The sequence below is a fragment of the Calcarisporiella thermophila genome, assembly GCF_041956535.1.
Source record: "Calcarisporiella thermophila strain CBS 279.70 unplaced genomic scaffold VTP21scaffold_23, whole genome shotgun sequence".
NCBI lineage: Eukaryota > Fungi > Calcarisporiellomycota > Calcarisporiellomycetes > Calcarisporiellales > Calcarisporiellaceae > Calcarisporiella > Calcarisporiella thermophila.
The window spans coordinates 99,459-125,061 of NW_027192213.1; the positions used below are offsets into that span (position 1 = coordinate 99,459).

General features: G+C 48.5%; 12 protein-coding genes across 12 annotated transcripts; 4 read left to right on the forward strand and 8 right to left on the reverse strand.

Annotated features, from left to right (window-relative positions):
• Positions 1 to 328: 328 nt before the first annotated feature.
• VTP21DRAFT_5601 (uncharacterized protein) lies at positions 329 to 1,571 on the forward strand (the record flags this gene model as incomplete). Its single annotated transcript, XM_069396141.1, has 2 exons — positions 329 to 1,291; positions 1,386 to 1,571. 2 exons carry the CDS (start codon positions 329 to 331, stop codon positions 1,569 to 1,571), a joined length of 1,149 nt encoding a protein of 382 aa, XP_069247682.1.
• A 618-nt stretch (positions 1,572 to 2,189) lies between these two features.
• Positions 2,190 to 5,219, reverse strand: VTP21DRAFT_5602 (uncharacterized protein; the record flags this gene model as incomplete). Its single annotated transcript, XM_069396142.1, has 6 exons — positions 2,190 to 3,878; positions 3,949 to 4,237; positions 4,316 to 4,388; positions 4,461 to 4,676; positions 4,742 to 5,124; positions 5,209 to 5,219. The coding sequence occupies 6 exons, from the start codon at positions 5,217 to 5,219 to the stop codon at positions 2,190 to 2,192; spliced, it is 2,661 nt and encodes an 886-aa protein (XP_069247683.1).
• A 1,179-nt stretch (positions 5,220 to 6,398) lies between these two features.
• On the reverse strand, positions 6,399 to 6,929 carry VTP21DRAFT_5603 (uncharacterized protein; the record flags this gene model as incomplete). The annotated part of the gene is made up of 1 exon (XM_069396143.1): positions 6,399 to 6,929. The coding sequence occupies one exon, from the start codon at positions 6,927 to 6,929 to the stop codon at positions 6,399 to 6,401; it is 531 nt and encodes a 176-aa protein (XP_069247684.1).
• A 109-nt stretch (positions 6,930 to 7,038) lies between these two features.
• On the reverse strand, positions 7,039 to 7,272 carry VTP21DRAFT_5604 (uncharacterized protein; the record flags this gene model as incomplete). The annotated part of the gene is made up of 1 exon (XM_069396144.1): positions 7,039 to 7,272. The coding sequence occupies one exon, from the start codon at positions 7,270 to 7,272 to the stop codon at positions 7,039 to 7,041; it is 234 nt and encodes a 77-aa protein (XP_069247685.1).
• A 1,265-nt stretch (positions 7,273 to 8,537) lies between these two features.
• Positions 8,538 to 9,944, forward strand: VTP21DRAFT_5605 (uncharacterized protein; the record flags this gene model as incomplete). Its single annotated transcript, XM_069396145.1, has 1 exon — positions 8,538 to 9,944. The coding sequence occupies one exon, from the start codon at positions 8,538 to 8,540 to the stop codon at positions 9,942 to 9,944; it is 1,407 nt and encodes a 468-aa protein (XP_069247686.1).
• Positions 9,945 to 10,229: 285 nt separating this feature from the next.
• Positions 10,230 to 11,031, reverse strand: VTP21DRAFT_5606 (uncharacterized protein; the record flags this gene model as incomplete). Its single annotated transcript, XM_069396146.1, has 3 exons — positions 10,230 to 10,422; positions 10,486 to 10,880; positions 10,969 to 11,031. 3 exons carry the CDS (start codon positions 11,029 to 11,031, stop codon positions 10,230 to 10,232), a joined length of 651 nt encoding a protein of 216 aa, XP_069247687.1.
• A 919-nt stretch (positions 11,032 to 11,950) lies between these two features.
• Positions 11,951 to 12,803, reverse strand: VTP21DRAFT_5607 (uncharacterized protein; the record flags this gene model as incomplete). Its single annotated transcript, XM_069396147.1, has 2 exons — positions 11,951 to 12,293; positions 12,382 to 12,803. The coding sequence occupies 2 exons, from the start codon at positions 12,801 to 12,803 to the stop codon at positions 11,951 to 11,953; spliced, it is 765 nt and encodes a 254-aa protein (XP_069247688.1).
• A 389-nt stretch (positions 12,804 to 13,192) lies between these two features.
• VTP21DRAFT_5608 (uncharacterized protein) lies at positions 13,193 to 15,140 on the reverse strand (the record flags this gene model as incomplete). Its single annotated transcript, XM_069396148.1, has 9 exons — positions 13,193 to 13,491; positions 13,557 to 13,698; positions 13,754 to 13,918; positions 13,983 to 14,075; positions 14,132 to 14,320; positions 14,389 to 14,628; positions 14,696 to 14,756; positions 14,825 to 14,973; positions 15,057 to 15,140. The coding sequence occupies 9 exons, from the start codon at positions 15,138 to 15,140 to the stop codon at positions 13,193 to 13,195; spliced, it is 1,422 nt and encodes a 473-aa protein (XP_069247689.1).
• A 192-nt stretch (positions 15,141 to 15,332) lies between these two features.
• On the forward strand, positions 15,333 to 17,223 carry VTP21DRAFT_5609 (uncharacterized protein; the record flags this gene model as incomplete). The annotated part of the gene is made up of 4 exons (XM_069396149.1): positions 15,333 to 15,921; positions 15,988 to 16,113; positions 16,171 to 16,344; positions 16,406 to 17,223. The coding sequence occupies 4 exons, from the start codon at positions 15,333 to 15,335 to the stop codon at positions 17,221 to 17,223; spliced, it is 1,707 nt and encodes a 568-aa protein (XP_069247690.1).
• Positions 17,224 to 18,007: 784 nt separating this feature from the next.
• On the forward strand, positions 18,008 to 20,844 carry VTP21DRAFT_5610 (uncharacterized protein; the record flags this gene model as incomplete). Its single annotated transcript, XM_069396151.1, has 8 exons — positions 18,008 to 18,079; positions 18,184 to 18,409; positions 18,478 to 19,403; positions 19,477 to 19,659; positions 19,723 to 19,869; positions 19,939 to 20,021; positions 20,093 to 20,444; positions 20,512 to 20,844. 8 exons carry the CDS (start codon positions 18,008 to 18,010, stop codon positions 20,842 to 20,844), a joined length of 2,322 nt encoding a protein of 773 aa, XP_069247691.1.
• Positions 20,845 to 21,331: 487 nt separating this feature from the next.
• VTP21DRAFT_5611 (uncharacterized protein) lies at positions 21,332 to 23,492 on the reverse strand (the record flags this gene model as incomplete). Its single annotated transcript, XM_069396152.1, has 6 exons — positions 21,332 to 21,597; positions 21,665 to 22,485; positions 22,550 to 22,745; positions 22,808 to 22,967; positions 23,030 to 23,176; positions 23,238 to 23,492. The coding sequence occupies 6 exons, from the start codon at positions 23,490 to 23,492 to the stop codon at positions 21,332 to 21,334; spliced, it is 1,845 nt and encodes a 614-aa protein (XP_069247692.1).
• A 747-nt stretch (positions 23,493 to 24,239) lies between these two features.
• VTP21DRAFT_5612 (uncharacterized protein) lies at positions 24,240 to 25,023 on the reverse strand (the record flags this gene model as incomplete). Its single annotated transcript, XM_069396153.1, has 2 exons — positions 24,240 to 24,555; positions 24,620 to 25,023. 2 exons carry the CDS (start codon positions 25,021 to 25,023, stop codon positions 24,240 to 24,242), a joined length of 720 nt encoding a protein of 239 aa, XP_069247693.1.
• Positions 25,024 to 25,603: the final 580 nt, after the last annotated feature.

Consider the following 25,603-nt stretch of genomic DNA (forward strand, 5'->3'; position numbering starts at 1 on the left):
CCCGCCCTCCTCCCCCCCCCTCCTTCTCCTCACACCCCCGCCGGCGACTCTCTCGTCCCCTTTCCTCCCAGCTTTAGCCTGCACCCATCTCTAATCTCGCGTAGCTGAGCAAAGAGCATCCTCTCCAACTCTCTTTCTCTATCTATCTATCTGTTCCACGGCCTCTCCCCCCCTCCCCCTCCCACACCCAGTGTCGCTCTCAGTCCAGCCGCATTGCTTCGTTCTTTGCTCGTGGCATCCGCATTCCAACCGCATTCTCGATTCTTCGCCGGCGCATCACTAGCATCCCCCAAAATCACCGCTGCAATCCATTCCCCACTGTAAAATCATGGAATTCCCAACAATACCCAGCTCATGGCACTACTGGCCCATTCTCTCCTGCACACTCGACACCAACGGCAACCTCATGCCCACCACCTCCGCCTCCCTCCCCACGCTCCCATCGGTGCTCGCCCCCTACCCCCACGCCCCCTCCTACTCCTCCTCGTGCCTGCCCACCCCGCCCCTCACCGCCATCTCCACGCCCACCCCGCCCCCCTCCTCGCAGCTGCTCGCGTCCGCACACCACCCCCCCACCCCGCCGCCCAAGCGCAAGCAGCAGCAGCAGCAGCAACAGCAGCAACAGAAGACCCCCGACTTCAAGCCCACCTTCTACGACCCATTCCAGATCAAGCACCGTCGGCGGGCCTCCAAGTCGCAGCTCCGCATTCTCGAGCAGTCCTTTGGCGAGAACCCTAAGCCGAACGCCGCTGTCCGTCGAGCGCTGGCGCAAAGGCTGGACATGACGTGTCGGAACGTGCAGATCTGGTTCCAGAACAGACGCGCAAAGGCAAAAAAGGCGAGTCGCGCCGCGGTGGGCGCGAACCTCAAGGGCGCAAAGCACGCGCTCCCTCTGGAGAGCAAGCAGAGCGGCCGGAAGGGCGACGCGGACGAGGAGGACGAGGAGGAAGAGAGGGTGAAGAGCGAGGAGGAGGATGGCCGGGTGCCGGAGGACATGTCCCTGGAGCTGGAGGGCGTGCTGGTCGATGAGGACGACGACGAGGACGACGACGAGGATGAGGAGAAGGAGAACGCCTGCCCCGCCGCCTCAAATAACCAGCCCGCCGCCCCGGCCAGCGCCGAGGTAACAAGACGGGACGACCTCTTCCTCCCCTCCGGCTATTTATCCAACTTCGCCAACAACATGGCCTCTGAGGAGTTCGCCTCGGCCGCCGAAAAGGCCATCGTCAACGGCGTGGAGGATGCCTTCGTCGGGTATCTTCCTCCGCATTTTTTCAGCCCAACGGAACAGGTAAATATTCGCAACCCCTTAGCATTCGGCCCTGCCACTCGCTACTCTTCTTTTCGCCTCGAGACTCATGGCCATGCTGCTTTTGCTTTTCTAGAAAAAACGCTACGAACTTGGATACCTGCCCGACGATTTTGTCTCGGAACTCAAGACCTTCCCCCTCGTCCATGTGCATTCGCAGCCCGGCACTACCCAACCGATGGGTGGCGACGAGAAATCGGCCCACCAACTGGTTCGCGGCCATAGCCTGGATTCTGCCGTGTGGAATCCTTCCTTGTATTAATATCTATTATCCAGTATGGAATATCGTGTCATATTTTTTCACTTATTTTTTCCTGTTTTTTTTTGTGTAATATCCTCTTTTTCGTTTCTACTTGTTTTTTTTTCTCTTGGCCTTTCAATTTATTTTTCATTTGGTTCTCTTTTTTTTTCTCTCTTTATATATAAAAAAGATTCACACCTGATTTCTATTGGACTTTATTCTCTGATGATATCATCCCGCGTGAATTCTACTAAACATGGTAACCAGGAAATGGGGAGTACAAAGCCACCTATCGCATATACACTCCTTTCAGGTTTACAAAAATAGAAAAGAGAGAAGGGGGCAGAGGCCATGGTGAAGCCGTTCGAAGGGGGAACCAGCAAAGTCTAGCGTTTTAGTACAACAATAGTAAACTGATAGCAACAAAGTGACAATAGACAAACTTCATCTAACTTGGCATAGGATAGCACCCAAAAAAAAAAAAATTGTGCGTGAGGAATGAAAATAAAGAGAAGGGAGAAAGGGGAGAGGAAAAAAAAAATGGAGAGCCAGGGATACTAAAACAAAAAAGAAAAGAGCAAAAAGGAGAAAATATAACAAAGTGTAAAAGAATCTCTAGCGGAGAAAGAGAAAAAGCGTCTAAAGCTCCCACACGCCCACCAAGGTGCCCAAGTACGAGCCGGTGACCCACTCGGGAACGATCTCCTTGACCTGGCCCAACACCTTGACGCCCCGCACCGGTCGCTCCTCGTTCTTCTCAAAGCCCTCGCGCTCAAGCGCGGTGAAGTGGAAGCGCAGCTTCTCGTTCCGCTCACTCTTGTACGTCAGATCCATCCGCCACGAATTGTAGCCGTGGCCACCCGCATGCCGGATAACGTAGTGGTGGGAGCGGGAGTAGGGCGGGGTATTAATGCTCCAGTCCACGACGTGCGCATCAAAGGCAATCACGTTCCACGTGTAGGACGGGAAGTGGCACAGGATGGTTAGCGACCTCGTGCGCGTGACGGGATCGTAGGTTACATTGTCCGCGCGCAGGTCGGGCAGCTCCTTCAGCATCAGGTCCCGGGGAACCCTGCTGCTCCCGGGGTGGGGCTCGGCGCGGGCCTCGATGTAGGGCGCGGTGTCGAGCCGGTACGACTCGAGGAATTCGCTGAAGGGGTAGATGGAGTCCCAGTCCGAGGGATTTTGCGCGTGGTGGCGGTACTCCGCACGGACCCCAAACGCGCTCTCGAACCCGTCCAGCACATGCTCGAAGAAGGGGCCGCGGTCGGGTTGCGCCACGTGCAGATACGTTTCCCCCGAGGTGATGTTCTTCAAGTGCTGGATGAACACGCGCTTGGGGTGCAGGCGGTCGTAGGGCCACACCCCCGGCCACACGCCCATCCCCAAAATCACCAGCGCCTGGGCCGCAAGCGCCAGCGTGAGCACCCGCCCGAGCGCAGCGCGCCCAAATCGCACCGAGAAGGAGGAGAGGGAGGGCATCTCGGCAAACACCACGAGGCCGCACAGCACCGCGGCAATGTAGTCGACGGGCGTGTCCGCCCCCATCCTCCCGGTCAGCGGCACAAAGATCATGAGCAGCGAGATGCCGAAGATGGTGAACCAGAGGGACGTGATGGTGGCGGAGAAGGCGTGCGCCCAGAGCGGCATGCGTTTCCTCGCCCACTTCATGTTGCCCTTGATGTCGATGTAGGGCTCGTTCCTCACCGACCCCGACACCTCCATCCAGAGCACCACCAGCGTGTAGGTGGCCGAGTACACCCAGATGATGAAGGAGGTCGCGATCCGCGGCAGAGTCAGGAGGAGCATGCACACGTTGGAGAGGTACATAAGGCTAACGAAATTGGCATACTCCAGATCGCCCAAGCCCCTCAACCGCCTCGACACCCCCGGCAGGAAGTATTGCACGAGGAGTGGCCCGGCCACCGCCGCCGGCCCAAACAGAACAAGCCCTAGCCACTCCCGGCGATACCACGTCATCGACTTGCCGAGCACTTGAACCATCGTGAATGACACCAGACAGGGGGAGAGCAGAGCCGCCACCGTGCTCAAAATCACGCCTAGAGCGCACAGGCCGTAGGCGGAGAGCACGTCGCGGAATGTGCGGAAGGGTGCCGTGCGTGCCGTGCGAAGCACCACGCGGATGTAGAGATAGGTCGCCAGGGCAAAGGTGACGAGGTGGAGGATGCAGGTCGCATACCACGGGTAAACCACAAAGGCGACCCCAAAGAAGTCAAAGAAGACCACGTCGGTGACCGGGGTGGTATCGGTGAGGTTGCCCACGCTGGTGAGATGCTCAACCAGCTGCAGGCTATTCTCGCCCATATGCTATCCACCACAAATAGGGAAAGGTTATTCGACTCGGCGTCATCCAGGCAGCACCCAAAGGACATCCTACCTGCATAGAGCCCGGCTCCACATGCTCGACCGTGTCTAAATAGGTATGATATAAATAGGAATTCTGGTATAGAGCCATGTCGATGCCCGTCAAGTTGCCATAGTCGATGAATTGGCGAAAATCGGTGTCGGAGAGGATCAGGCCGGTGCGGAAAATGTCGTTTGCCATCGCAGCCCCATGTGGATAGGGGACCGTTTTGTAGGCGTTGATCAGCTCGAGTGAGTTGGCCTGAAAGAGCACTTCGCGGCCAGTGGTTCCGCACGCCTCGAGGTTGATGACCGCACGAATACTGCATTAGGGGAGGGAGAAGGGGCTAGGGGTTAGACGCGAGATAGAAACATGGAAACGTCCAGGGAAAGGAGTTTACCTGTCCTTCAGTTCATGCATAGTGATGAACCCGTGGGAAGCATCTTGCAGCGACTCTTCGGCACCATTGAACACTAGCCACAATAAAATGGTTAATTTAGTGCCCCCTTCTAATCAAGGAAGGGTGGAGAGAAAGAAGAGCATACGGAAAATGACGGAGTTCTTTCGAGGGGTCTTGCTCAAGCTCAAAATTCGGATGATTTCAAGCATGACCGCCACCCCTGCGCCGTCGTCAGCGGCGCCAGCACTTCCAATCGTTGTATCGAAGTGGGAGTTCAAAAGCACAGCGTTTTGATCGCACTCGGGACCACACGAGAGTCGGACGATAATGTTGGTCACGTTGGTGTACATCTTGATGACCACTGTGAACAAAGGGAAAAGGTTACAGGGCCACCGCGTAAAAATGAAAGAGAAGAGAGATAGGTACTGTGATGCATGATGTCAAAGCGATGGGATCCCGATGCCTCCTGCACCCAAACATCGAACTTGAGCTTATCATTTCCCTCCGCAGCACGCTGGTACTCGGCTATTTTGTCTAGGAGGTACCTCTTAGTGCGCTCCTCCTCCTCCGTGCCCACCAGCCTGTAGCCAATGGTCTCGGAGAGATGCCGCATGTGCTCGCGCGCATTATGTTCAGAGAATACCGCGCGGCCCTGGGCATCGATGCCATCATGGAGGACAGGATCCGGGAGCCGCGTGTGGAAATAGAATCCAACCAGCGCGGAAAGCGCAATAAGCAAAATGATCAAGAGGTAGGAGCGAGGCCAGTCGAGATCTCGCCGGTGATTGAGTTTTTGTGCCATGGGAGTTCTATGGAAGGGAAAGAAGGAGGAAGGGGGGAGAGCATGTCAGTTGAATGGAGCGAGTTCAGAAAACAAGGTTGGATCAACTGACTTGTGGGCCATCCTTAGAAGTGAGGAAAAAAAAAATTATGCATCGGCTCCTGGAAAGGACGTTGACCAAGGGCTTGTGACCTATGCTTAACACATATGTACCAGAAGGATCACCTTGGTTCGATTCCCAATAATCCCCCTCTAGCTATATGATCAGAAAGAGTAGCTAAGAAAGAATAGCTATGGAAATGGAAAAGTGCGGATTTCAAAGGCTCCAAATTGATATCACATGTCGGGGATATAAGGGGGTCAATTTCAGCAGGTTGAGTTGACGTCCCTTCTCTCCCTCTTATGCCCTCCCTCCCTCCCTCTCCACCCACCAACTCGCCACGTTGCAGTATGTCCATACGATAGCAAGGAAACTGGATTGCGGATCGGGTGGAGGCGGGAGAAATGAATGAGGGAACGTGGAGTTGAATGAATGCGCATATATGCATCTGTATATAGATACATTTGTGCTGCAGAAATTCATTCCCCCTCGTATGCACCTCTTCCTCACAGACAGGTTTACGCGTTTTCAGATTACTCATCCTCCAGCCCTGAGAAGTGAAGGAAACCATAGCCCGTGGTCGCGGGATGCCAAGCGCGCGGTATGAATGCCCTCTTATTGGGGCCAATCGCCTATTATTTTGCCGGTTGCACATACCTTGGAGCACAATGAATTTAGACGCGGGCAGTGCTGAGAAGAGAGAGCGGGGGGGGGGGGAGGGGGACGCCATGGCAAATTGCCTCTTAGTTTTATCCATCTTTCACCCGCTTCCTTGCTTGTGTGGCTATGCCCTGGGTGAGATGCCAATGTCAGTCAGAGTCAAATGCAGCCTTGGCTGGGCCTCTCTCTTGTTAAAGTTTTCCAGCTCCTCCCCATCCTCCTCCTCCGCCACCCCCCCATCCCGTAATGCTCCCTCGTCTGATTAGACCAGAACAACTGACAGCCTGGCGTCCGAAAGTATAAGTATTTTGCAGCATACCGGTTAGCAGGAAAAGTAAAAGCAAACAATAGTACGGGTAACTTTAGCGTCGCCATGTGGAGGGAGAGGAGGGGAGGAGGGCGGGGAGCGCGAAAGCAGTATAGTTTAATGAAACAAAGGCAAGGTCAGAGTTATTGAAAACAGGTTCGCATTGTTGATTCGGAGATTTGATCCACCCAATATACACAAAATGAGTCGACAAGCACGGCATTTGCTGGCAAACTTAACCTTTCTGCCAGCAAAATGCCGGCCACCCGAGAGCACTGAGTAGGACTGCCAGGCCCTGTGCAAGAGTCATTTCGTCGCTCTCCCCTTCCGATTTCGGTTTCTCCTTCATGTATGAAGACGGGGCGAGGGGATTGGCGGCAGATTCGGAGCAGCGTCGATAGGATGTCGCACATGCCCGGGCATCTTCCCGCGCCCAGACCTGTGCCCAGGTAGGGGATTGGAGGGGGGGGGGGGAGCCCTTGCTCCTCTTGTCGCTTACGTATCCTCTGCTATTCTTGTCCATGAGTCTCTTTCGCTCTCCCTTCACCATAAAGGGGCCCTCAGTCCAATGGAGGTGCTCGCTGCCGGACAGCGTTGTCAAAATGTGGCAGGGTGGGACTTTGTCGCGAACCTTGTGGTAGCGCAATCTACCACGGTGGTGCAGAGCTAGCTTCATTTGTCCATACCAATCACCTAGGGGAGCTTGCTGGGGCAAGGAGGGAAGAGAGGGAGGAGGTGATACCAATTTAGGAGCTGCAGTAATCATGTATGCAAGGTTACTCTTTTGGATTTATCCCGGCGCTGGTTGTGTCCTCCTCCCCGACGGTGGCCCAGCAGCTTCGCTTGCCAATAGTGGCGGTCGAGCAGCATTTGGTTTAGGGAGGGGGGGACGCGGGCATCATAGGCCAGGAGCTCGCCCCTCTGCCCAGGGAGCGGGCCCTCCATCGGCCTTTGGCGGAGTCGGGATGCGGCTGCTTGCTACCCTCATCGTCCTGTGGGAGGGACTGCCAACTGGGACTGCCCGGGACGGCCGCAAGCAAGGCGAGCAGGGCACCGTGGCCACTTGCATTTCCTAATTCTTCCACGACTCGATTAGAGTTTTCCACCATTTCCGAGGAAGCAAGCCAAGAGAGGGATATGAAAAATGGGGGAGCGGTGACTGTGAAATGGGGAGGGGAGGCACCAAAATGTTCTCAGACACCGCTGTGGAGCAGGGGGCAACGGCTCAATGCGGGCGAGTGAGAAAAAGCTTTTACAAATCATGATTACACAGATAAAAACCGTAATCAGACTCCAAGGTTGGTTGCAACTGTGGATGAAGCGAATAGAATTTAATACCAAAACCTTCTTCAGAAAAGAAAGAAATAGCTTTTGCGTGACGGGGTTACCCGCATGCAACACAGAGGAGAGAGAGAGAGAGAAAAAATAACTTTCGACGCGCGCACAAACCATTCCTTCTTCCCCCTCTGCTTGCCCTCGCCTTTGTTTATAAAGATACGCGTGTTTTCGCCTGCGAGCCAGCTCTTTTTTCTCTTTCCTGTTTTCACCCGCGTGTTTTCTCGCCCGTTTTCTCGCGAGTTCTCCTCTCCCACCCTCAGCCCTCCAAGCCCCAAGTCCTCAGCATCCCCTCCCCTGCGGCCTCCCGCGCCCCCCGCCTCTCTCCTCTTAGCACTTAGGCTTCCGCTGGCACTTGCTGATAACAAAGGTAACCCCTTCGATTTCCCTCCTCTCTTTGCAGGGCAGAGTCGGGCCAAGGGGGGAAATGAGCGCAGCGCACAGAAAATGAAGGGCGGCTGAGTCGTGGAAGATCTCCCTCGACCTGAACAGATTCAGAGCCATGTTTCAGCGGGGGCCGAGGCTGGTTGGTGCGCTCTTTCAAAAGAAACCGGTCAAGGATTTCCCTTCCTGTTGTAGGGCTCGAGATCCCTCCCCCCCTCTTCTTATCCGATATGCAGAGGAAAGGAGAAAAAGCGATTGCGAGACTCACACCGGACCAGCTGCAACTCATTTCCCCTTTTCCGCTCTTGCTGCATGAAACCAATCGAACTTTAATCACAAACTTGTTCGCGACCCACTAGCTAACTTTTGACGCGTTCTTATTTTTTTTCATGTCGTGCTAATGAACAGGCAGGGATCTGGTGCATTGCTGTTGATTAAACTAACAGGTGAGTTTATATTCCACAGCCTTTCGTTGTCCCCTCTCCCCCCGCTCGTCCGTAGCTCTCCCCTCTCCCCCCCCCCTCCCTCTCTCCTCTCCGCCCGATCGAATTCTAATCGAATGCTTGGCTTTCCTTGAATGCTAGGGCCCCTCCATCCCTCTTCCTCCCTCCCCCCGCACCCTGAATAAGAGACAAAGAAGAAGAATGCTAATACCATGTCCGCCATCACCGAGACCTTCCACGGCTATATCGAAACCACCCACGACACCCTCCTCATCTACGAGGCTTGCCACCGCCAGATGCTCCCCCGGGTCACCCGCCGGCTGCAGGAGAAGGAGCGAGCAGTGATCCGCTCGGGATCGGTGTTTGTCTTTGATGAGCGCGAATCGGGAATCAAGCGATGGACGGATGGGCGCGTGTGGAGCCCCTCGCGCATCCTCGGCAACTTCTTGATATACCGCGAGCTGGACAAGCGCGGTCCGTGCGCCCGCCGCGATCTCATCACCAGCCCCGAGCGCGTCCCGCCCCCCCTCTCCAACGACCCCGAGGCCCGTGCGGAGAGGGAGAAGGAGCGATCGCTGGTCGGGAGCCTGACCAACTCCTACCTGTTCAAGAAGAGCGGCCTCATCAAGAAAACGATGAGCGTGGTGGTGCACGGGGTCAGCCAGCACCTTATCTCGTACTACACCATCGAGGACGTCAAGTCTGGCCGGCTCCGGCGCCCGAGCAGCGTGCCGGAGCTCGCCGGGCTGGAGATCTCTCCCCTCTTCCTGCTCAAGCAAAACTTCCGCGTGCCCCCCCTCATCGACGCCGCCCACCCCATGGCCGCAGGCGAGCCCAGATCCCCGACGGGCGCGGCCTACGGCTACGCGTGCGGCGGCGAGTTCGGCGGAGGTCACGGCGCCATGACCACCTCGCCCACCGCGCGCGAGGGCGGGTGGGGCATGCTGACCCCGGAGCATCAAGTCTACGGTTCGCCCGAAGTGGCCCATGGTCCTGGCGCCCATGGTGCCGCCGCCGCCGGCGAGCTCGACACCCCCACCCGCATGGGTCTAGTCCGCGCCTACGGCGAGTCTCCTGCCGAAGCCTACTTCCCGGGTAACCCGCCTCCAGGCGACGACAGCCTCCGGCAATCCCGGCACGGTGCCTTCACGAGCTATGTCCCTCCCCCGCTCTACTCCGCCACGGGGTCCTCCGCGAGCCTCTCCTACGGAGGGTATAATAGAAGTGTCGGCGGCGGATACAGCCCTCCTATGCTGCAGCCCTCGGTTTCCCCGTCATCGCACCCGCCCTCCCAGTCGCAGCCTCAGGGCTACTCGTCCCCCTTTAGTGTACACCCCACGACCGCCATGTCGAACAACATGTATGCCGTATGGCCCGAGTCGCCACGTCATCGCGCGCAACAGCTCCCGCCCCCGTCCCTACCCCCCCCTCTCACCTCGCACCAACTTCCCTTTCAGCAGCAACATCCACCACAACCACCACAGCAGCAACAGCAACAGCAGCAAGCCCAGCAGCACATTCAACAGCAAAGATATCCTCAGGGAGGAATGCTATATTCGCAGCAGGGAGAAAATGGGATGTCTGTGTATACCTCATCACATTATCCAGAGGGTTCATAAAAAAAAATTCTTTTATAGGTCTTGTTTGTATTTGCTTTCTTTTTCGCTTTATTTCTTTTTTTCTTCTTCTTCTTTATTCTTCCACCTTTGCTTTCATCTTCTTTTTATTGAATGTATTATTTTCTTCTTTCATCATTTGGAATCGTTTTGTTCTTCTTCTCTTTTTCCTTTTAAATATTGCGCGTTTGTTTGGTTTGTTTTCTCTCTCTCTCCCCCTTACTTTGTCCATTTGTGCTTGTATTATTGAGCTCAATGCTGCTTATGTTAAAAAAAAAGAAAAGAGTTTTATTGAGTGTTACCTAGCACAAAGCAAATCCGCGCGCCCGGGGTTCCGACACCCAACGTAACTCTACCTTTACATAACGGAAAGCTTAACTGGAACCTCCGCCGGAAATGGTTAACGTTGGTGAGATCGAGGATTAAGTTTAGGCCAGGTCGTACTGCTCTTCTCAGTAGAATTTTTCCGACTCGTTCACGCCTAAGATAAGATCCATTAGCTAAGCCTTCGAGGGGGGGTGGGTCTCAGTCACCCTGCGTCAACCTACCCTCGCGCCATTTGGGCAGGCTCTTGTCGAGCGAGATGAGGCTTTTCAACTGACTCGAGCCTGAGTCGTAAAACACGGCCCGCCCAACGGGCAGCTTGTCGGGGTCGTCCAGGGTGGCCACCGTGACGCCGTATAGCTCGGGCGAGGCCATCTCCTCCCATACGTAGATCTGGCAGCCGCAGTCGGGGCAGAAATGACGATGCACCCCCGGCGAGGAAGTGTAACGCTTGGTTGCATCCTCGGGGATGAATTGAACCCGAGAAACAGGCGCATTGAAAAACGTGGCGAGGAGCGCACCCGCGGACTTGCGGCACATGGTGCAAAGACAGTACACCGAGTTAGAGGGCTCGTGCTGGTTGAAGTCGGGGGGGAGGACTGCGCGGTATCGAATCTGGAGGGGGGGAGGCGTCAGATGTTCCGAGAAATGGAGCTTTGTCATTTCACTCATCATTCAACGCCAACCCATCGCTCATGTTTACCTTTTTGCAGAGACATCCGCCCTCGACCACGATGTCATTAGTAGTGGCAACAGTAGTACTCATCTTGGTTCTCAGCAATGACAGGCAGGCAGGCTAGCGTGGGATTCCTTCCTCGAATGACCTCGTTATATAGGTTGATATGACTCACCCTACAAGGAAATGCGTCCAAAAGAGGAAACACGGCCTCGTCGAAGCTTTTTCCCAAATTCTCCTTGCTTGGTAAATATTTCCATTTTCATTTTGGTCCATATTAAAAGCGGGTAAGTGGCCTCATATTCTGGGAGATGGGCGTCTGCATGCATCACCGGCACCGACTCTGCCTTCACCCTTCTGAAATCTCTACTCTCTCTTCCCCCGGCCCCCACTGCTTTTCAGGGCCACGAATATATTAAAGAGCCGGCTTCTATGGAGCCTTGAGTATCTGCAATCCTCTCTAGTTTATGGGTCTATACCCGAAGGCTGCTTTACATCGTAGGATGAAGTGAGCACCCCTCCCGATGGCAGAGATATGAAATCAAATGGGCAGAGGAGTCTGTGCGAGTGGTCAAGACAATGCCAAAATAGCATTCTGGGATGAGAGCCCGCCTAGAAAGTTGACTGAAATTGATTAGGGTAGACGTGCCAGCTTCATTGTGCCATTTCATCTAACTCTTTGTCCTTTTTCATTGGACTCGTTCATACCGAAGCTTGTTCTACTGTGACCGAGTTAATCACAGATGGAGATTGACCTGTCACGCCTTTGAATGTATTAGGAGTTTTTTTTGTGGAAGTGGAACTCACAAAATATTCCGATAGTTGCTGTGTTATATCCTCAAGCAGAGTTACATTTTATGTAGATATGAAGTCTCTCAAATATAAACGGATTGATTCTCCTCCATTGATTCTCTCAAAAAACATGCGCAAATACTTTAGCAAAATAGATAACATGAAAACAAGGCTGAGCCTGAGTCAGTAGGGGGAGTAGGCCGAGAACTAGGATCGATCATTTCTCGAAGTCAAGACAGCGAAAGGCGAAATCTCGCTGCCCGAGTCCAATATTCCGGAGGAAAACCGCTCCTAGCGGGAAGAAGCACACAAAAACAAGAATCAGAGGTAGCACGGACATCGCAACCGTGAACGTGGAGATGCTCATAAACAACTTGATTAAAGCAAAATAGAGGGTGCACCACAGCGTCCATTTGTCTTTGGCCACGATAGGATACAGGATTTCGTTGCGAGTTAGTGGCCGGTCACTAGGGAAAACCCGCGGATACCGCCGCTCCTTATGCGTGGGGGGGCGACCAAAGAAGAGCTCGAGCGTGACCAACTCGATCTGACCAAGCATCCTAAGGGATGGAGAAGGCAGAGAGGTAAGCATCCTGTGGACAAATATCCCCATCCTAATCTCGTTTCTTCAGAGTGGCTCATGATTACCGATAAGAGTAAAATGAGAAGCTCAGCATAAGAAGCCCCACGGGGGGGATGATCAACAACAACACGCTCATCATGAACGTTGTCCATACCCACATGAAGCCCAAACACGCTATTGGAAGAGAGACAAAAAGAATATACGCCAACGACAACCAAGTGATCGGATCGCACACGGCATTGAAGTTATTCACGTAGTCAGGCTCGTTATGCCGCTGGCCCCCCGAGGGATCCGATTGGAAAGGAGCGTGAGAGTTGGAGGGGGGTAGCTCGGATACGTTGGAACGAGCCGCGTATACATAAGGTTGTGGATAGAGGTTTTTTTCAGGGGGTTCGAGCGGTATCGAAGTGGAGGGAGGGAACTGGGAACTTTCATAGGGTGGGGGAAGATCGCCATCATGGTTGTGATAAGAGCGGTGTTGGTCCATTCTAAACGAGAGAAGAGTCAATGAGAGTGAAAGGGGGGAGACAGAGTGGAGGGTGCTCTAGTTCTATTGTCCAAGATGAAGCGTTTCTTTCTATTTGCCAAGACTAATTTCTCTACTTAGAAACTCAAACAAGCTTTGATACTCCGCATCCTTCTCTCACATTTCGGCCAAAGGAATTGGGCTAATTGGACTGCCGCTTCCAAGCACTATAATCGTGCTTATTCTTGAAAAGTCTGTCGCATCTAGTCACCCTCAACGTTCGCTTGTTCATAGAACATCGAATTCAGTTCCTCGGCCTGGATCAGTGGGATCCAAGAGTATATGAACGAGGTGTGTATTTGCAAAATAGAAAAGATATTAAAAACAAACAATGCGAGTCATATAATAAATTATGGGTTAGGCAATCGCCCCTCTATTCCCTTTAATTGTCCAGTTTTCAAAAATCCCTCCAAATAATTTTGCAAGCGCGTTTTCGCGGATACAGCGTCAGGGGGAATATTAGGCAGAATGTGCTCCACTATCACACGGATCACCTTATGCACCTGGCGGCCATAGGTTTGTAGGAGCACGGGTCCGGCAATCTCGAGAAAAATGTTGAGGAGTGCAGGTGTAATGGTGCGCGGCGGCATGTTGGAGATGCGGGCGAGCCAAATCCAGGCATGACGGATGGGGTATACATTCTGACATTCTAAAGTCGGATCTCATGTGAGGTACTTATGATCCTTATCTCATCATATCTTACAAGAAACTTACCAGTTGGCGTTGTTTGAACAATGGCACTCCACAGAGCAAGCATCCCACACATACGTTCTGTGTACTGCACATCATTTTCCCACTCATCCTCGTCCTTTTTCTTATATCCGGCTAGTTTGAGAAAATCCTCAGCCGATTGGCCCTAGACAAATACGCATGAGCAAAGCGAGCTCCATGTACAGGAGAGTAACACCTACCGGCTGTCGGTCGACAAAATGAGGAATAACATAAATGCATTTTTTGACAAATCGCGCCATCAAAATGTCAAGAAATTCGGAGTGCCTCGAGAAGAGGAGAACACATACAAGCGCCAATGGAAATGCGGTAGATGGCTTGACGGTCACCTCCGTCTCTGCTTGTTTCTAGTAGAACATAGATCCAATAAGAGAAGTATGAGCAATTGGCCGAAAAGGGTCTCAGACATACCACCACTGCTTTGGCCGTGAAATTGAGCATCCACAATCTCACCAAATCGTTTACTCTGCCGGCTTCATTGAAAAGGGTGTCCATATCGGTTGCCTAAAAACGGGAGTGAGCGTGCATCCAAAAGACTGCAACAAAAGAGCACGGCTTACTATCTTCAAAATTTGGGTTCTTGAATTGGTCAACTGTCCAACCATGCGAGTGATGTGACGTTTATTATTGAAGCAGTACGACTTCAATTGTGACTCGGCGGCCACCCTCTTTTGAATTTCTTCGTGGATGTACCGCAGCTTTTCACGGTACTTCTCGACCTCCTCTAAGGCAGTTGGAGATGCGCTCACCTGTAGAAATAAAAGGAATGCAATTGTGAGTCTTCGGTAAATCGCAAGTATCCGTTGGAGAGTCCTACCCCCAGCTTTTCCTTCTTCTCCATCTCCAGTTTTTTCTCCGCTTTCTCTTTCCTCTCCTTCTCTTCCCGCTCCTTCCTCTCCTTCTCCTCCTTCATCCTTCGCTCTTCAGCCTCACGCTGCTCCTTAGCAATTCGGGCCATTTCCTCTTGCTGCTTACGTGCACGCTCAAGGGCATCCTGTCGAGCCTTGGCCTCTGCCTGCCGCCTTGCTTGGGTCTGTTGAATAGTTCCTTCGATTCTCTATTGGCAACGCAAAAAAAAAATTGAAATTCTCGAGGTTAGTAAGTGAAACTGATATGATAGCGACCTGCCATAGTCTCTTATTTCGCTCTTCGAATTCTGCCTTAACTTTTTCGTCTTCTTGCTTCCTAATTCGTGAGATAAGTACTCATTAACGTTCCAAGTCTGCGATTGCTGAAAATGAGCAATGTTTTACTTTTCCAGCGTCCAGCGTTCCAACATCAATCGAACACTCTCTGCTTCCCGATCGGCCTCTTCCTTTCTCTGCTTAAGTAATGCAGTGCTTGCATCTTTAGCTTTCTGAAGATGCGATTCCCATTCTGAGACTTTTTTCTGTGCTGCTTTCTAGATTTTATAGGCATCGATAGGTAGGATTAGTCAATCCCAAAAGTGAAAACCATTCATAATTCACTCTTTAAATAACATACCCAGCTCTCGTTTTTTATGCGTTCTGTGTAAAATTCCCAGGGATCGGCCTGGACCGCAATCTTGATTGGTTTGTCCGTTGGCATTCCCCAAGAAAACGAAAGCTTTAAAGCTTCTACCGCAAACTGTCAAGATAGAGAAAAATAGAGATAGAGCCTGGAAAAATTCCGAGCTTAAAAATAATTAAACATTTTTGTTATTGATGAAGTCAAATCCGATTTTCTTCAAATTTTGTAACGTAAAATATTTGGGAATTAAATTTCTCGCCCATTGTACTAATGGCCCACGACGGATGGCTCCCCTCTGAACATTCATCTGAGGACGAGATTGCTGCACTAGCGCGTTCTCCCCTCACAACTCAAGATACACCTCGGCGATTGCGCACAACCAAAAAAAATGACGCGGATTCACCGACACGTCGCGTTCTTGTACGAGCAAAGAGAACATTATCTAAGAAAAAGGAATTACAAGACGATGCGGACCAAAGTAGTGATGATGACGAGGGACAAGTGAGGGGATCTTCCGCAACCAAAAGGACGGCTCGAGATGACTCTGCAAACAATAAGACCTCTCCTTCACATGGAATAAAGCAGGGGAGAAGAACGCGTACAACCAAGACAGGCAATCAATCGCAGAATACAGAAATAGGTGAAGAAGCAAGCCGGCCCAAGAGAAAGTCTCGTAAAGTTGCAGATTCATCTTCGTCACAAAATACTCCAAACAAGAAAGTAGCGGAGTCGAATGATAAGGGGAGCACGGTAAGAAGAGGGCGGCCTAGAAAATCTCCCAAGAAAATGACTGAGGATAGCACAGCCAAACTTCGCGGGCGTACTAAAGAAAGTGAAGTGAAGGGTCCAAGCGCATTGAGTAAGTAGTATCCTATATTGTTGTATCGCTTCCTGCTGACTTGGTAAATCAATTTCGTTATTATAGAAAGCCAATATGAACTTTCGCACATTATCCGCGCTTTCCCTCACATTTCCCAGGATGGCGAGGCCAATCCAACTGAGGACAAGTACATTAGTGTCTGGAGCTGTGAGTTCCAGCCATCACGAGAGGGTAATTTATCTTCATTTCTCTACTCCGGTAAAATGCTCACGTTCAACCTCAACCTAGGGGAATCCAATGTGGTGACTGTATGCGGAGTGAACTCCATTATATTTATTGATGTTCACCGTGGTGAAATAATAGCAAAGTATACGCACCCAGAAATGAACGAGGAGTTTTACTCGCTTGCTTGGACAACAGTGGTGCACAAAGGCAACCCCATTGATATCCTAGCTGCCGCAGGTAAGCAGCACACATATTCCACACTCTCCAGCAGGTTAAGGCTCATTTATTGCTCATTCAGGGCATCTGGGTAGCATCAAGCTTATCAATCCAACACAAAATGAATGCTACAGAATCCTACATGGCCACCAACGGAATGTTGTTCAACTCCGATTTTCTGCCACGCAACCGCGATGGCTCTACAGCGCATGCTCAGATCGAACTATTCGCCTATGGGATATAGGCCATCCCTCGGGTGGCGAGAAAAATAATGCCGCCTGTTTGGCCACCTTTTCTGTCACGCGGCTACCAAGCACTATCTGCCCTCTGCCTGGAGATAAAGGGCTACTTGTTGGATGTGAGAATGGTTTGATGGAGCGATACCAATTTGATCCTGCAGATTTGCGCGCAAAAGAAGAGCCGCGCCATTTTGACAAGCCAATAATGACGTACCCTTGCTCGGAAGAATGGCACGAAAGTCATGTTGACAATATCGTGACTATGCAGAGCCAAAAAGAGCAAGATTGGGTCATCTCGAGAGCAGCCGAGGATGAGGAGATCATTTTATGGAACTGGCGGAGAAGTACACCAGAGGATGCAGATATACGCCTTGCGCTGCTGTGGCCGCAGGCACGAGTTATCTTCCAGCGGTTCTGTGTCACATCCGATGCACTGGTTGCCGGTGACGCGGAAGGAAATGTGCACATCTTTGATTTAACCAAAACTAGTAGAACCCTAGAGGATCAAAGCAAAGAACGGCTGCCGCCTGAAATGGTGCTGGCACATCCCCAGTCGGATACCGTGCTGAGAGACGTGGCTATTGCTCCTGGAAATGGGTGCATCGTCGCGACCAACTGCGAAAATCTTGTGTATATCTGGCTGAGAAAGTCGTCCTCTTAATCTTCCTATTTATTATATCATTTGTTTACCCCGTTTCGCTTTGCCAATCAAGACAGAGTTGCTCCACATGTATATCTACAATTTTATTCACACCAGGCGTCTCTCCTCTTGCTTTCTCCCATTTCTTCTCTTTTATTCCTTGCTAATGAGCATCAAAATTGTGATTGCGTATTTAAAAATAATTGAAATCATATATAAAGATATCTCTCTGCTTGTAATCCTACGAAAATATTCCAATTTTAGCCTTGAGTATTTCAAAGAGGGGATTTGTAATCAATGCTGCAAAAGAAGGTCTAGTGAAAAGAACGACATGCCGCTAAGAAAGATTGTATTGTATACGGTATGCTCGAATATAATTGCTGTTAGGCCTATCATTTTCCCGAGCTAATTTATTTTTCTCACTCTCCTTAAGTTTCAAAGGCTGGGTATCAAAGCTGCTGAGATTTAGCGCGGTAATTTAAGGCATTCTTGGGCTTCCATGTCGATGGTCTAAAATAAATCCAAATTGGATTCCAAAAACGCGTAAAACACGCGTTTTCACATTTTACCTCCCCGCGCTTTTCTCTTTCAAGCAACAAATACATCAAAAACATTCAATTGTGGCGATTTGAATATTACCACGCTCCACAGCGCCTGCACCATTGCGAAAGGTAAATGAATAACCCGGCTCTTTAGAAGCCCACCCTCTGCACTTTTTTATAAATCCGTCGAAATTCATTTTCCTAAGCTTAATATTTTTTTATCCTCAAATTATAGTATAACCGGTACACTCTTTAGAAAGAGTATGGTCTATGCAAAAGAACAGGCCCGTACACCACGGGAAATGTACAACAGCGATTCCGACTCATTCGATGAAGTATGTAAAAATTCTCATCCGTGAATTAATTATTTTATTCTGATTTAAATCATGTGCCTTTTAAACCGCGATTAATTCTTTTGATTTTGTTTAACATTTTCCAGCCAGAATTTCTCAAGAGGACCTCCCTCAATAGCCTTGAGCAATCTCCGGATTCAGTTGCCTCCTCCTTACGCCGTGCCGCCAAAAAGACCTCAAATATATACCAACCTCGATGTTATTTACGTGATGATCCAAATGATAGCTTGAATTTCGATGCACCAAGATTTTATGATTTCAATGAATCTCGATTCACAGAGAAATATGATCCGGATTGTACCAAGTGGTTCGGTAAGCTTAGGAAAATTCTTTCCATTGTAATTACTCCTACATAAATTCTAACTTTTTTCCTTCTGCAGAGATTCGGGATGGTTCCCCAGCAGTGAAGAGAAATTTGCAGCCCCTCGTAAATGATTCAACCCTGCTGAATCTGACTCATGATGCAAGCCCCGAACTAGGCAGCTACATGGCTTGTGACAACGACAATATGCTGGATGAGTTATTTCACACGGATATGGAGATGACACGCAAGGCTACCTTTGATGCCAACATTATACAAAAGGCACCCTTTGGCTCATCAATAGAAACTCTTGTTGAGCCCTTAAATAACAAAAGTGTGAGTCAAGCTAAGCTAGAGGCTGAAGAAGAAGAGGAAAAATTTAACGGCAGTGAAGAAGAAGCGAAGAAAAAGAGGGAAGAGGAGGAGGAGGAGGGGGAAGAAGAAGAAAATATCGGAGGGGAAGAAGAAGGTGAAGAAGTAGAAAGTGATGAGGAAAATGAAGAGAAAGAGGTGGAGGAGAGCGAGGAGGAGGATAGCGGGAAAAAAGTGCACGAAAACATAGAATCAGAAGTAGAAGAGCCGGAGGTAATCCGCGGGAATCACGAATCTTATCAGCATTCATATCATTTTGGATATCAGGAAACAGAGTACGCAGGTGAGGAGCAATTCTGCGCCGTCGATGACGAAGGCAATCTAAAGAAAGAGCCCCTGGAAGAATCAGCTATATTTAATCTCGTCTCTTCTTTCGGGTGGAATGGAGTAAAGCATCAACCCATAGCTTCGCCAATCCTCCCACCCGCTCAAGCTTACCCCGAAAAGAAACCAGCCTCTTCCATGGCTACCTCTTCTGTCTTTAGAAGCACCTATCGGCCACTCACAATTCCAAAAGAATTTAATTTTGCCACGTCAACTCGCGTGGAGCGTGGAAAGGCTGGACAAAAGAGAGAGATCGAGAAGAAAAAGCTAAGCAGACCTCTAGGTATACGTACCCCTAAGGCTATTCAGGTATGAAAATTTGTAGTTGGACATTTGTCAATTAGAGTCTCGACTAACAGGCTAACTCTCTTGATTCTTGTAGAAGAGACCAGTGAAGCTTACTGTCCCCAAACCTTTTCATTTCCACTCAAGCACTTCCCACCGCTCTAAAGCCTTTGCAGAAGCAGCACAGGAAATCAAGTCTCCCTTTGTACCGCTAGCCGTGCGAGTTCAGCAATTTGAGAGCAAAGTATTAAATCGGTCGAAGGTGAAAGCCGAGTCCAAGGTAACAATATTCATCTTATTTACCACAGTATCACATATTCAACCTGCGTTTACTATTGAATAGCAATCTGCGCCACTGATGTCCAGTTTAACTTTGCCGCAGTCACCCTTTCTCCGTACGTCCAAACTTAGAGCAAAGCCGAAAATTGCTGCAGCGCTTCCGCCCCCTCCACCACCACCTCCTCAACGAGCACCTGTACAATCAGCTAAGGTAAACATCATTCTTTTCATCTGGAGTTTTACATGTATCTCTATTGGGCTCTACATATATAAAATGTAGGCGCTGCAAGAAATCAAGAGGACCGAGCTAACCATTCCCAAATCCCCGCAGTTTTTGACTCGATTCCGAACACGGCCAATAAGGTTGGTTTCTAGAATCATGTCATGAAGGATCATTGTATACACATCGGCCTCTAACCCTATGTATTGAATAGTACGATCACAGAGAAAGAGAACAAAAACACAATGTTTAAAGCAAAGCCATTTGACAAGAAGCTGTTCGAGAAACCAAAGGTGGTTGCGCCGCTGCAAGTTACCAAACCCAAGCTGACTATCCCACAATCTCCTGCTTTCACAAAATCGCGAGCACGCGCTCCCCAGCTTTCCTCTTCCAATACAAATCCCGCACCCACCCATCCGGCTTCACATAGGGAACAGGCAATTTCCACATCGCTCCAGTCTGGCCATTTTCTGGGGCAGTCGATAAGTCAACTACGGCGCTGGGAATTCGAGGAAAAGATTCGGAAGGAGAATATCGAGAAAAAGCAAGCTGCCAAACCTAAACCGGTAGGTGGACTACTACTTGAAATGTTGCCGTGATTGTTCTTGCTAACAAAATATTATCAAAACATAGACGGCAAAACCTAAAGTCACCCGCCCGGCTCCATTCCGATTCCAGACTGATCTTAGAGCTGAGCGTCACCAAGGGCGCCAACAGAATGCCTTTCAAGACAAACTTGAACTTTGGCGAAGCAAGGAAAAGGCAGAGCAATTGCAAGAGCTACGGTCGCAAGAGGAGCGACGTCGAAAAGTCGAAGAGGAGGATAGGAGATGGAAGATGAAGAGAAAGCTAGAGGAGGAGAAGGGCAAAGAGGAATTCCGCCAACTGCGACAGAAACTCTCGCATCGAACGGAACCAATCTACAACGCAATGAAAACAAGTGTAATAACAAAAAGCTTTCGGTAGATGAAAAGCTGGAGAAGTGCGCAACTGATTTTAAATTATAACCTGCTGTATAGGTTCACTTTATATATATTTCCATCTTAGATTTTTCAATTTATCTTTTGTTTTTTTACGCTGCTTATCCTAGCTGTTGATGTTTGCTTTCTACTTTTCAATGGTTACTCTTTGCGTATATTTCTCTTTTTCTTTTTTAATTTGCGTCTATATATACATATATTGTTTCTTTTTTTTCCTCCTCCTTTTTTATAACAGAATTTAATTAATTTTTTTACTTTGTTTATCGATGCAGCAGTTAGGCATCGGCCGTTACTGAAATTATAGATAAAATGATTTTATCAATGCTACGAATCTAGTTTTAGACTCATTCATAATCGGGATATATAACTAAAGATAATTTTAGTTTCTCTATTATGAAATAAAAGAAGTCTCTATACAAAATAGATATAAGAAATCAAATACGCAGGCAAAAAAAAAAGAAATCGCATAGTAATCACATCACAACGCATCGAGACCAGCTGAGAAGTTTCTTGGGCTCACTGCTCTCTTTACCTGCCTCAGCTTGGGCTGCCTTTCTCTCCTGTCTTCTCTTTTTCTTTGCACTCAAAGAGTGGGCTTCGCACGTATTACAGCATGCTTTGCAACGATGACGGGGGCATTTAGGAGATGCAACACTTCGTTTGCAACCTGCGCATTGCTGACGTTGCACACGGTTGGGATTCGGAGCAGCAGAATTATTTTCAGCGGTACCAAGTTTTTCTATTAGGCATGATGGAATGCATAAGTATTTAGCGGGTAAAAAAAATGAAAAAAAAAATTCACTCACGTTTCTTCCGCTTTGGTGAGGCTTGAAGGACCCCACGCACCGACTCGAGTGACCGCATGGAGCGTGTTCGCTTCAATCCGGCCAAACTCTGCTCAGTTTCCTCATCGACTATGTCCTCATTCTGTTGAGGAAACTCTGGCGTTAATTCATTTTCTATAACAGAATTTAACTTTGCTGGCGATGTGGTATCCATAGCTTCAGAGGTGGGTTTATCATCAACTACAACCTTCACGCCCTCCGCCACGGCAACAACCGATGTCAGCATACCATTGATTCCATTACCTGGCGCCTTCTCCTCCTTGTTCTCTGGCTTGATCTCGTTTTTTTTTTCAGCCTTTTCCCCTTCAGATTTAGCTGGAGGCAGTGCAGGTCGAATGTATGGTTGACAGACCCAGTGTGGGAGCATCTTCAGTCCTCTTTCGTCCAACTTTCCCCATTTCTCTTTCCACTCATCACCCATCACTTTCTCATCCTCAAGCAATCTCTGCTTCAGCTCCCCCACAATTTTCTCTATCTCCTCGTAGGTTCTTGCAGAGCCAAGCGCGCTTCTTAGATCTGTGTGCACTGGCAACGCGGCGTGGAAGATCTTGAAGAGGTGAGCTCGTGCGAAGGGCCATTTTGTATTGAGTTCTCGGCAAATAGCAAGGTATTCTTCGGCAATTTGCCAGCTGTGCGGGTGCTGGCCGGTGAACAGTGCAGGGTTGTATAGATTTCCCTCTGCGGACATCACTCCATCACAGCCAGTATACTCAAGGCAACGCTGGACGTCCTCGAAATAAAGGATATTTCCGTTCGCAAATACTGGGATCTTTAACGCTTGCCTAAAAACTCGAAAAAGATCAGCCAAATGATACAGAATAGCCGTGCAAAAGAGTTAATACTCACTTGACAGCACGGATTTGGTCCCAATCTGCAAGCCCCGTCTTGTGGCCCTTCTGTTCTCGTAATCTTCCGTGCACGGTGAGGAGCTGGGCACCAGCGCTTTCGATCATCTTTGCATACTCAATTGTCTTGGAGACATCGGGGAAGATTCGAATCTTCACAGTAACAGGGACGGACAGCTCCCGATGTAGAAGATTCACTGTAAAAAAAAACAACTCAATATCATCAATAGTGTGAAGCATATGTGTGCTTTGCACTCACCCATTCTATAAATAAGGTCCCATTCATCCTGTAAGTACGAGCCATAATGTCCTCGCTTAGCTATGTGTTGGGGACAGCCAAGGTTAAGATCAACTGCATCACAATCCTTCTCCACCATCTTTGCAGCTTTCAATAGAGTTTCGGGATCATTGGCACAAAACTAAGATAATAAATGAGAATGAATACAAAATAATGCTCAAATGTATATTGATCGATGTGTACCTGAACAATTAAAGGTCTATCCTCCGAATTAGTTGACCACTGTTCTTCTCTATAGGTGGTATTGTTTTTATCACTAAACATCCGTGCATGGAACATAGGGGTATAGCATAATTCGGAATTGTATCGTCTGCTTAAGGTACGCCATGCCTGATAAGACACATATTAGTACCTAGAAAATAAAAGACGGTATAGAAGAGCATTGACGTACCAATTCAGATTGATCCACCATTGGGGCGACGATATATCTGGACCCCCTTAATGATTTTTGCCAAAATTCATAACCAGAAAGCTTGGTTGCAGCAGAAACGGGCTCAGGAACTGTCATGTTAAAGAAAGTATTGGAAAGTGTGGAGTAGCGGTTGGGAAGAATGCAAAAAGTATTGCGACGAAAAACTAGACTAAACGATTTAATGAGATGATGTGATGATACGAAGAAATTGGAGCTAAAAGAAGTAGGAATCATGCATTTACAGGCTCCCTCTCTTCCTTCTAATGATCACCCTAGGTGAGCGAAGTGGGATTAGAAGAACTTAAATTTTTGTTTACACAACCAAATAGAAAGCGGTTCTGTACTGTCAACTTGGATTTGAAATTTAGGACTGCGCTTTTATTGAGGTTAAATAATATCAAAAAATTCAAAATGGAAATCATGTTGGCAGGAGAAACTGGCCTTATTACTGGTATATGATTTGTTCCTGGCTTTGTTAGTATGAAGTTGAATTACAATTAGTTGGTAACCTTCACCAAAATACCTAGCTGACATAAACTCTGCAGGAGCTTCTTGAGACGAATTTGTCCTATGAGCAGGAGATAATACCTAAGCAACATACCATGGGCTTTTACTCTTGCTCCAAAGTGAAGGTTTTATCAAAGTGAAATAATTGACTAATAAAGAAGCACAAGATAATGGGAATATACAATCTCATAGGTAATGCACGGTGGGTACTGAAAACGACAAGAAATAACCCCTTGATTATACAATCATGACATTCTGCATCGAGGCTGCAGCTACTGGGACAGAATGTGGAACTTGTGACTCGAATAAAAAGTATTGATTGAGATTGGAAATGAAAACTGGGACCATAAAATTTCCCAATCAAAAACCTAGGATGATGATTATAAACATCGTATATCCTGTGATAGTGTACATAGTTTATGGAAAAAAAAAAGAATATAGAGATACAGAGGAGAGAAATTAATACATTAACCACTACATTAAAAATCCAAAAGCAATGTCTCTCTGCCACACGCCCATATTTCGAATAAATACTAATCCAATAGGTAAGCAGCAGATTATCGGTATACTAACCGATAGCACTATAACAGTCATCAGTAGTGTAGACAAGCTTATGACAGGTTTCATCAAAAGATAATAGACAACACAGCGCCAGGTCCAGATGTCAGATATAAGATTGGATTCGCGCGGAGAATCTGTAAAAAAAACTCGGGGATATGAATGATGTGCAAAATCTTCTGGACGGCCCATGCAAAGTTCGAGTAGTATAAGTTCTAAGCGCCCGAGCATTCTATTTAGTATCATAAATCATATTAGAAAAAAGGAAAAGAAAAATATCCAAAATAAATTATTACCTATAGCTACAACAGGACAGACCTAATAATAGTAATCCAATGGGCGGTATAATCAAACACACGATGCTCACGATTAGCGAGGCTAAAATCCACAGAAATCCCAGTAATCCAATAACTACGCCAACCACTAATTGATATATCAATGCGCCCCATGTTACTAACTCGAAAGGGGCAATGCAGCAATTGAAGGTGTAAGAATCTTCCTCATAATTATTACGAGTGACACGAATTGGACGGAAAATAACAACAGGAAACTGAGCTATCCTCGGCAATGGAGCAGATTGTGGAGGCACCGTTTGAGGGGATGGAAGGAGGGGAGAGCTAGGAGAGGCTTGGATCTCGATACTTGAGTAAGGCGGCGGAGGATCTTCTGGCAATTGGATGTTTTCTCCTCGTATCTTCATCGTCGTAAACTCCAAGAGAATTAAAAAGATATATTTTCATATCTTGGCAGTTTATTATACTAAATATTGCTTTATTCGATGACGTGTTTCGTGTATGACGTGCCAGAAGGTTGAAATAGTCAAATTATGCGTGAAAATGTTTTCGATTGGAATACCTCGATATAATCAGCTTTGAGAGGGGAAAGAAAGAGAAGGGAGAAGACCAAACAGCTACTATGTATACTTCCAAAGAGAACATTATTCTTTTAACCCTTTATTAGAAAAAATAGTTGCGCACTCTAGATTCTACCCCAAGTTCATACATTAGGAGCGTATCAATTGTCAAGTATTAAAAATTAAAAGCTTGAAGGCCTGTATATATCCAAGTTGCAATTATAGAACCTGCTCTCTTTCATGATCTCTACTCTTTTAAGCAGTTCTCTTCGGCTCTCTCGTCCTTCTTTTAGCGCATATTTTCATTTTCTTCTAACGCGTTACACTAAAATTGAGTATGTTATACTCTAAAAATGAAAATCCACCATTTACAATAGAAACATCTGGTTATTATTTTAAACTAGGTATCATCCGATTCGTATTATTC